The 9964-nt window shown below is 59.6% G+C and overlaps 1 protein-coding gene across 1 annotated transcript; it reads right to left on the reverse strand.

The window, feature by feature from the left end:
* Positions 1–1746: 1746 nt before the first annotated feature.
* Positions 1747–9696, reverse strand: TMEM235 (transmembrane protein 235). Its single transcript, XM_017879387.1, has 5 exons — positions 9432–9696; positions 7421–7501; positions 6661–6798; positions 2484–2733; positions 1747–2305 (listed from the first exon to the last, which is right to left on the reverse strand). Exons 1-5 carry the CDS (start codon positions 9619–9621, stop codon positions 2260–2262), a joined length of 705 nt encoding a protein of 234 aa, XP_017734876.1. The 5' UTR covers positions 9622–9696; the 3' UTR covers positions 1747–2259.
* Between the last annotated feature and the right edge of the window lie 268 nt (positions 9697–9964).

Genomic DNA, 9964 nt, shown 5'->3' on the forward strand with positions numbered 1-9964 from the left:
CCCCCTAGAACAGGTGGAGGCAAGATGGGCAGGTCTGTTCTAGAAGGAAAGGTGCAAGCAGCACATCCCCCCACAACACACACTCTCTCCGGGAACTCTGGTGGTCCCAGCAGCCCCTCCCCGGTGTGTCTTCCCCAGTGTCCTATCCCCAGAGCCCAAGCCCATCTGCCCTGAGAGGCCTGAAGTTAAGCTCACACCCCTGGCTTCCCAGCAAACCCCCGGAGAAGCCTCCTCAGCAGAGGCTGGGGGCCAGGAGGAGGAGAGGAAGAGTCCCCACACCTTTCCTTCCAAGCTGAGAGGACGTGCCCACAAAGCCAGCCCCCGTTTCCAACATGGAGCCCCAGGCCGCGGCCTCCCTGTGCTGACCTTGGAATAAGTAAGCTTGTGTGTCTGCAGATGACTTCACAGTGGACACACACGTGCACACACGCCCTCAGAACACCTCTGGATGGACAGACACGTGCACAGCTGGTGACAGTGTTTGCTCACCTTTGTATGGTTTATGACAGACGGGAATGTGTTACCTATTTTGAAAAGTTCTAGCAAGATAAAAGGCTTATATTGCACACAGCACAAGTGATTTATGTAAGAACAAATAGGCACGATGTTCCCACATGGAAAGGTAAACGTTCAAACGCCGGGAGGAAGAGGAGGCTGGGCTCACCCGCCCCAGGTTTGTCCTCACTGGGCCTCACCAAAACTGTGCCACCGCCTCGAGCTCCCAGGAGTTTCCTTAACCTTTGAATCAATAAAGAGACCTCGGGGTGGGGCAGGGAGGAGGAAGATCAAGCTACGAGAGGCCGCCACCTTCCCCAGCACACCTCTCAAGACTCAGGAAGGGCCCCCAAACCCCAAACGGGGCTGTTTACTGCCTCCACATGTTGCACAGGCCCTCGGAACCCTTCTCCTGCGGCTGCCTCAACTGTCCATCTGCATAACGGTGGGCGTGCCCCAGCCTTTGTGGTCCAAGGGGACTCAGGTGTGTGCTGGCCATCCCTGTTCTCACCTACCTCTCCCTGGGACGTGCAGTGGGCCTATGGGCCTGGGCCTGCAAGCTGAGCCCCTCCCAACCTGGGGTTCTGCCCTCTGTTTAACAAGTCTGCATCCCAAACTCCAGGCCCAGCCCTGCGCCCCCCTAGGCAGCCCAGGCCCCTGTGGTCAAGAAGCCCCCTCAGCCAGGCCCCCTTTGAGGCAAACAAGGAGTGGCCCCAAACTCCTCCACCATGGCATGACACCCCCACCCCACCCTTCTGGGACTTCCATCTCTGCCAGCTCCGTGTGCCCACCAGAGCACTCACAAGGGCATATCAGCCCCAGGTTGCTGCAGAGAGGAAGGGTCGGGGACCGGAAGCAGCCTGGGCCAGGACAAGGACAGAGATCTGGGCGCCTGCTCTCCCCAGAAACGTTCAGTGAAAAGTACCTAGCAGGCTTGAAAACAAGGGAGCGGGCCGGGCGCGGTGGCTCACGCCTGTAATCCCAGCACTTTGGGAGGCCGAGACGGGCGGATCATGAGGTCAGGAGATCGAGACCATCCTGGCTAACACGGTTAAACCCTGTCTCTACTAAAAAATACAAAAAACTAGCCGGGCGAGGTGGCGGGCACCTGTAGTCCCAGCTACTCCGGAGGCTGAGGAGAATGGTGTGAACCCGGGAGGCAGAGCTTGCAGTGAGCCGAGATCCGGCCACTGCACTCTAGCCTGGACGACAGAGCGAGACTCTGTCTCAAAAAAAAAGAAAGAAAGAAAGAAAGAAAACAAGGGAGCAGACAGAGGGGCACATCTGGCTGGCTCAGCTCCTCGCCCCCCACACCTGCAAGTCAGAGGGGGCTCTCGGGCCCTCTCAGCCTCTTCTCCACCAAGCCGGCCCTCCAGGGAGAGTGGACAGAATGAGGCCAGGGAAGCCTTGGCCTGAAATGGCATCTCTCTGGTGCCAGGTGATCTGGGTGGGTCCCTCTGCCGCTCTGGGCCTCAGTCTCCCCCTCTGTAAAATGGATAAAGGCTAGCCATTGAGTAGGGCCACTGTGGGACTGGAGAGCAGCATGGAGCCCAGCCCCATGGCATTTAACAGACACCTACTTTTCTCCCAGGTCCTTAGGAACGGGGGCAGTAGTGGCTCACGAGCCTGCTGGGGGAGGGGCGAGTTCAGGTCACACCCTTGAGGCGCCCCCACCCAACTCTGCTACTCAGCCTGTGTCACCTGGGCCACTTACTTCCTCTTTCTGGACTGGCTCTTCTCATCTCTAAGAGGCAGTTGAACCAGTTAGTCCCTAACGAGCCTGCCGGGGCAGGGGAGCCTCCCCAAACACCTACGGAGAAACCTGAGCTGGATTCTTGGCTCTGCCCCCGACCCCTTGTCACCCCCAGGGCTGCTTCCTGGCCAGGACCCCAGCCAGACCCAGGGAAGGGGTTCCCAGACTCTCAAGGGGCCCTGGCTCTGACAGCCCAATCCCAGGAGGTGCAAAGGGAAACCCAGTCCCCTCTCACCTCCCTCCCACCTGCTGGGGGCTCAGATGACCACAGCGTGGGGGGCTCAGGCTGAGGGTCCGGGCGGCCGAGAGCAGGAGGGCTCTGCTGAACGCCTCTGAGACACAGGAGCCCCAGGCCAGGGCCATGGACCAGCCGAAGCTGACGCGGACGCCCTGCACGTGCTGTGGGCCGTACGGCCGCGCCGTCTCCGCGAAGGCCAGGTACGAGTAGCTGATGTAGATGCTGACCCCGGCCAGGGTCAGGACACCTGCGGGAGAGATGGGGAGGGCAGCTGCTCAGTGTCTGCTCCAGCGGGCCCAGGCCCAGGTGGTCCTGCAGATACCGCCTCAGCATCCCCGCCCCACTGGCATTCAGGCAGAGCTGCGGGCAGCACACCACCCTTCCTGTCCTGGTTAGCCTTGCCTGGCTATCAGTCTGGCCCCCAGACACCAACTCCTGCTTGGGGTCAGACAGGACCGCAAGGTAGTCAACTGCATTTCGGGGAGTGGAGCTTTAAGAGGCTCCAATTCAGTCCTCAAACCCCAGAGACCTCATTCCACAAAGCCTCCTGCAAACAGTGCCACCTGCCCCTCAACATGGTTCCCACTCACATAACTGCCCCCACATACCCTGTACCCTCCATGGCCCCCAGCACACACATGCACATGCACACACACATGTACACGTACACATTCGCACACATTCACACACAGACAGCCATAGCCTCTACTGGCAGCAGGGTTGCCCCGTGCTCTGAGCAGAGTGAGTCCCTGCCCTGCACCCCCGCCTCCTCTTCCTCACACCTTCGCCCTCCCTACCTCTGGGGCTAACATCCCCCTCCGACTCTCCTTCCAGAGCCCCCCGTCCTCCCAGCTCTGAGTCTCAGGCCCTTCCTCAGGGGAGGATGCCTGCCCTGGGCACTCCTCGCTCCTCCCTCCCACTCTCCACGTGGTCAAAGCTGTTGTCAAAGGAATGAAACCAAGCTCTGCACAGGGTGGCAGGCACCAGGTTTCATCCTGCAGTTCCGGGTCCAGCAAAGAGCTGGGCAGGGGACTCAGTCCGTGCCTCCAGGGTATTTTCCTGTCCGCTGGGCTTGGAGGAACCAGCCCGGAGTGCCACCCCCTTCCCACAGCTTCAGGCTGATGAGAAAGCCTGTCCTTGGTGCCGACTGTAGGGAATGTTAGCCAGGGGGGCAGGTGGCCCTGATTTCCCCACAGGCACTTCTTGGGTGCACAGGGTCCCCTCTGGGCACTGCCCAACCAATAGAAGGCCACTGACCCAAGCTGACGTGCAGGGCCAGGTCTGGATCTCACTGGTGCCCAGTGAAGGGGCACAACCCAGCCTGGTCTTCTGTGATTCCCCCTGGGAAGAGTGGGAAGAAGACGGCATGGGGAGGCCAGGGGAGGGAGGACATATAGATGCCTGCCCAGCTGGGCAGCATAGCAACAGAAATTATGGATTTAATTTGGGGAGGAATGTGAAGCCAAATAGAATGCAGTGGGCCCTGGAAGAAGCAGGGGTGGGGGTCAGCTCCCAGCAGCGGGGGTTGACTGCGTGGCAGGAGGTGCCTGTCTCTGCCTGCAGCACTGGCCTCAGCTGCAGCCCAAGGCCCCACTTCCTGGCAGGCCGCCCCACCAGCTGAGCCTTCTCCAAACACCAGCTGCCTCCTGTAGACTGGCCGAGGACACGGCCTTTCTCCTAAAATGAAGGGGAAGGGTAAGTTCCCACGCTGGGACCTGAAGTGCCTCCCGACTCCCTGGTGAGGGGGCCTGGGCTCAGCTCCTGGCAGACCTCTCTCAGCCTCCCGCCTCCTAAAGGAGGCCTCCGCGGCTGGCACCTGCAACCTCAAGCTGGGAAACTCTAGAGGACTGTGTCACCGCAGACCCTGTCGGTCCTCCAGGCCCCCCATGATCCTGTCTCAGGGAAGGGCACCCAATCCATCTGGTGTGCTCCATCTCCCTCCTGCTCCTTGCAGTGCTAGTGAGGGGTGAGGGCTGAGCTGACCCTAGGCAGGTGCCCTTGGTGTGACATCCTGAGAGCCCTCTGTGCTTCGGCCCACAGCTGACCCTCATTCTAGGAGTGGAGGCCCTCTCTGCCTGGGGAGGCTGGAGTCGCAGTGGAACCCCCACCCATCCACCAGCTACCTCCAGCCCCTCCGCCCTCTGGCCAGTGCCTTCGCTCCCAGTCACAATGCAGGGGGTCCCTGTCCCTGTAAGTTCTCCCGGTTACAATCCCAACCCAATTACTACCGTCACTGGCTCCCGAAGGTCCTCGTAATTGGATTTTGAACACTCACAGATGGGCTCCAGGGTCGGGTCATTTGGATTCTTCCTGATTTCATCGTCTAGAGGAGACCTTGACTTCAGTGTTGCTCTCATGTGGCCTGTGATCAATGCCAGGGCTGCTGGCTTTCCCAATCTCTGCACCCAGCCGGGCCTCCTCAGTGGCAGAGGCCTCCCAGAGAAGCAGGGAGGGTGCCCCCAGCCCTGGACGGTCCGCTCCTTGTGGCCACGGCCTTGACAGTGGAGCTGGCCTGAGACACCAGGCCTGGCTCAGGCCTGGCCTTGGTTGACAGGGGCGGCTGAGGACAGACCGTCTGGAGCCCCCAGTCTACCTTCCACAACAGCTAGCGCTGGGCAGTCGGTGGAAACTGAGAAGACAGCACAGCGGGATTGGAGCCCAGGCCCTCGTCCCTCTCCAGGCCTCAGATTTCTCACCTGCAGCTGGGAATGGGGAGCCTTCGGAGGAGCCTTCAGAGGAGCACTTGGCCAGCACTCGGCATGTAGTCAGAGCTGGAGCCGTGTCAGCGGATGGGTAGTTACTGGTTACAGTCTCAGCCTGTGCTGGGGTCAGAGCTGAGGCCTCTGGTGCCCCGTTGCACCTGCCTTCATGCCTGGCCCTGTCTCATCTGTGCCAAACCCCTGAGCCCTTGCTTCTCCCACCAGGACAGTGTGGGAAGAAGGGTGTGGTAAGGGGCTGGCCCCAGGCTCCCCAGCATGATCTGACCCAGCAAAGCAGGTCCTGGGGTTGCCCTGGAGGCCCTCATCACCCGCCCTCCCCGCCACCAACAAGTTTGGACCCTGGTGCTCCTCCCTGTCCCAGGCTCTGACCCACAGCCAGAAGCCCTGCTCCTATCATGGTGCTATGGTTTGGTGTCCCAGCCCAAATCGCATGTGAAATGGTAATCCCCAGTGTTGGAGGTGGGGCCTGGTGGGAGGTGACTGGATCATGGCGGTGGCTTCTCATGAATGGGTTAGCACCATTTCCCTTGGTGCTATTCTCTGGATAGTGAGTGAGTGCAGAGATCTGGTTGTTTAAAAGTATGTAGCACCCAGCTGGGCACAGTGGCTCACGCCTATAATCCCGGCATTTAGGGAGGCTGAGGCAGGTGGATTTTCTGAGGTCAGGAGTTTGAGATCAGCCTGACCAACATGGAGAGACCCTGTCTCTACCCAAAATACAAACTTAGCTGGGTGTGGTGGCCCATGCCTGTAATCCCAGTTACTCAGGAGGCTGAGGCAGGAGAATCGCTTGAACTCAGGATGCGGAGGTTGCAGTGAGCCGAGATCATGTGATTGCACTCCAGACTGGGCAACAAGAGCAAAACTCCATCTCAAAAAAAAAAGTGTGTAGCACCTCCCTACTCTCTTCCTCCTGTCCCAGCCATGTGAAATGCTGGCTCCCTGCCTTGGCCTTCCACCCGTGATTGTCATTTTCCTGAGGCCTCCCCAGAAGCAAAGCAGATGCCAGCATCATGCTTCCTCTACAGTGTGCAGAACCATGAACCGATTAAACCTCTTTTCTTTATAAGCCTAGCTAATTTTTGTATTTTTAGTAAAGATGGGGTTTCACCATGTTGGTCAGGCTGGTCTTGAACTCCTGATGTCAGATGATCCACCCACCTCAGCCTCCCAAAATGCTGGGATTACAGGCATGAGCCACTGTGCCCAGCCTAAACCTCTTTTCTTTATAAATTACTCAGTCTCAGGCATTTCTTTATAGCAATGTGAGAACAAATACACATGGGTACCTTCTGGAACCACAGGGAGCTGCCTGCCACGGCTCTATCACCAGGCTCAGCACCTGCCCAGAGGGAAGCAGGGGACGAGGGCAACAGTAGAGGCAGCACCCCACTCCCGGGACCTGTGGCCCAGCTCCCATCTTAGGAACCACTCTCCCAGGGCCCCAGACTCACCCCCCAGCAGGAAGTAGCAGCCGGTGAAGAGCAGCAGAGGTGCACTCTGGGCCAGGGAGCTGAGCAGGCCACAGATCCAGCCGCACACGAGAAGGACCAGGCTCAGGGGCAGGACCACCATGACTGCATGGTGCAGCACTGCAGGAGAGGGGGCTCAGGTGAGAATTCTGGTCCAGGTAGGCCCTTCAGCGCTTGTCTGCCAGAGGACAGTGACATCTTCTCAGTGCTTCATCTTCTCAGGAAAAGCGGCTGACGCCCATCTCCGTGAAAACCACTGGACCTTCCCAGTGGCCCCCTCTCGCCCTGGCAGGGGCTTCCTAAGGCCGGGAGAGGGAGGCATCCCCAGAACCCTCCCAACCCCCATCCTCAGGCCTCACATGTCCCCCGACCCGCCAGGTGGAAGGTGCCAGTCAGGTAGACAGCAGGCCATCTGGAAGAATCGAGTCCTAAATGGGGAGCCAGGAGTCTGCAGGGCCCACAGGATCCAGCCACGCTCAGAGCTGCCTGACTTCCCCAACAACAAAGGGATGAGCCTTCGCCACTGAGAGGGAAACTGAGACAGGGGAAAACAGGACAGGCTGGGAGCCGGGCACCTGTGGTTAGGCACAGTAGCACAGCACTGGGACAGGTCTGTGTGGAAACATCCTCTTGCAGATGCAGGGGCGGTGGAAGCAGTGCTGTGGGATGGGGATGGGGATGGCTGGGATCCGGCCTTGCCCGAATATTTGGAAAGGATGAGGCGGCCCCACCCAGGACTCACAGATGAGGTGCTTCACCGAGGTGGAGACATCCAGGCTCTCACTGGCGAAAGGGTCAACCAGCGGGATGCAGCTGTTCTGCCCTGGGAAACAGAGGCCTCGAAGCCTGGGGCCTGGATACCGTGAGGCACCCAGCAGCCTACCCGAGCCCAGGGGACCCCCTGGCACCACAGGGCCCTGCCAGCTTCTCTCTCATGCTGAAACTCGGGGCTGGGACTCCAAGTGGGATGAAAGGCCCAAGACCTTTCGCCTTGTTTATTTTCACATGCAAGTTATGCCTGCACAGATGCGTTTTTAAAATGTCAAACGCTCCATGGAGGCCCCCTCAGAGTCCCTCAGGCAGGGGTCCTCGTAATGCGTTTGTGTGTGGAACTCAGGCTTTCCTTTGGGTCAGGAAAAAGGTGTGTGCAGAACGGGTTCCTGGGAAACCTTGCTCCAGAATCTTCCTGACTCATGTCATGTGGGCATACATACTCTCTGGTTCTCACACGTGTGCAGAGCCACCTGCATAGGCACATGCGTGTGCACACCTGCACACAGGTGCGTGTCAGGAGGTCTTTGTAGCACAGTTAGGCACAGTCTATTGGATGGATGAGCACACGGCTCCTAACTCCTCCCCAGTTGCACTGAGAAAGCCACCAGCACACGTGTACCACCCACACTTGCACTCACTCATATACATGCCCACACACTCTCACATGCACATACATGCACATTAACGAGCTCACACACACTACACCACATGCACCTACATGCACCTAACCATGCTCACACACACTCATATTCCAACATCGCACACACAACTTACCACACATGCACATACATGCACACTAAGCATGCTCACACACTCATCCCATGCACACACGACAACACATGAACATATCTAGTGCACACTAACGAGCTCACACTCATAATTCACCACTGCCACAAACTACACACACATGCACATACATCACACTAACGAGCTCACTCATTCACATCGCACACCACAACTAGCAACACTGGATGCACATACAGCACACTAACTGAACTCACCACTCATCATTCCATGGAAACACAACTTACACATGCCACATACATGCACACTAACGTGCTCTCACACTCATCATTCACATGTACACACATACTACACACACATGCCCACATACATCACACTAACGTCGCTCACACACACATATGCACCATGCCACACACATGAAACCACACGACATGCCATACATGCACACTACGAGCTCACACACCTCCTATTCCACATGTCACACACAATGACACACACATCGCCATACATGCACACTAACGAGCTCACAGTCATATTCACATGCACACACAACTACACACACTCACACATTCATATTTACATTCACAGCCAGGTGCTCACACATGTTTATGCTTCAGCACTACACGCACACATATTCAGATGTGCACACACGCTCACTCACACTCAGACCTCCCTGCGGTGCCAGCCCCGGCCCTGTGCAGAGGAGGCTCCCCAGGCGCCGCAGCTCCTGAGGAGGCAGCTGAGGGGAACGGAGGGTGTCCTGAGGAGGCAGCTGGGGGGAATGGGGGCCTGTGGACCCTGCAGCCTCCTCTCTCCCTGTGCTCTGAAACCTCTGCACACATTCGGAAGCCCTGTCCCCGCCGCGTCAGGTGTGGGGTGAGCAGCTCTGACGGCGCCTGACGGGGAGGGGGCGAGGGGCTGCAAGGCCCAAATCCCGGGGAGGGCGATCCAGAAACAGCCCCTGGTGACTTAGATGAGGCTCCCCTCCCCGCTCGCCCCACAGCCCCCTCCTCCGGCTGTGAGGGCCCTGAACAAGGCTCCCTCCCTCCTGTAGCCCCTGGACTGTCAGTTTTGGGGGGAGACGGAGGGTGATGGGGAGGGAGCTGAGAGACACCCTGGGGCAGAGCGGGATGCAAGGGAGGGGTCCTGGGAGGGGGTCTGGCGGGGCGACACGGGCGGGGCGGCGTTAGGACGGTGTCGGAGGGAAGAGGTCGCGGAGGGAGGTGGCCGGTTACCTTCGCAGATGCGCCAGAGCCCCGAGTGCGAGGAGAGCAGCTCTGCGCGCCCGGGCCCGGCGCTGCCATTGCCGGCGTCCGCCACCTCCAGGATGTACCAGTAGTCGCTGGCGACCGCGGCGGCCGGGAGCGCGAAGCTGAGCCGCGCACCGAGGGCAGCGGCCAGGAGCAGCACACCCAGCCGGGCCATGGGGGCGGCCGGCGGGTGGGGACGGGTCGGAGGTAGCGGGGCCCGGGGGGTGGCGGGGGACGCGCGGAGCCGGGAGCCGGGGGGCGGGCGGCGCTCGAGGCTCTTCTGGGCACGTCCCCGCTCCTGCCCGCGCACTGGCCTCGCGGGCCCCCTGGGGTCGCAGGGAGCTCGCCCCTGGGGGAAAGGAGAGGAAGTCGGGAGCCGCGCGGCGAACCTGGGACCTGGGCTCCAATTCCAGCGTCACCACGTGCCCTGGGCACGTTGCTTAATCTCCCTGAACCCCGGCTCTTCATCAGCCAAATGGGATGCGCCTGTCTGGCCGGGCTGTGCAGGGCTTGGGAGG

Source organism: Rhinopithecus bieti, unplaced genomic scaffold (genome assembly GCF_001698545.2).
Source record: "Rhinopithecus bieti isolate Rb0 unplaced genomic scaffold, ASM169854v2 scaffold_9899, whole genome shotgun sequence".
Taxonomy (NCBI): Eukaryota; Metazoa; Chordata; class Mammalia; order Primates; family Cercopithecidae; genus Rhinopithecus; species Rhinopithecus bieti.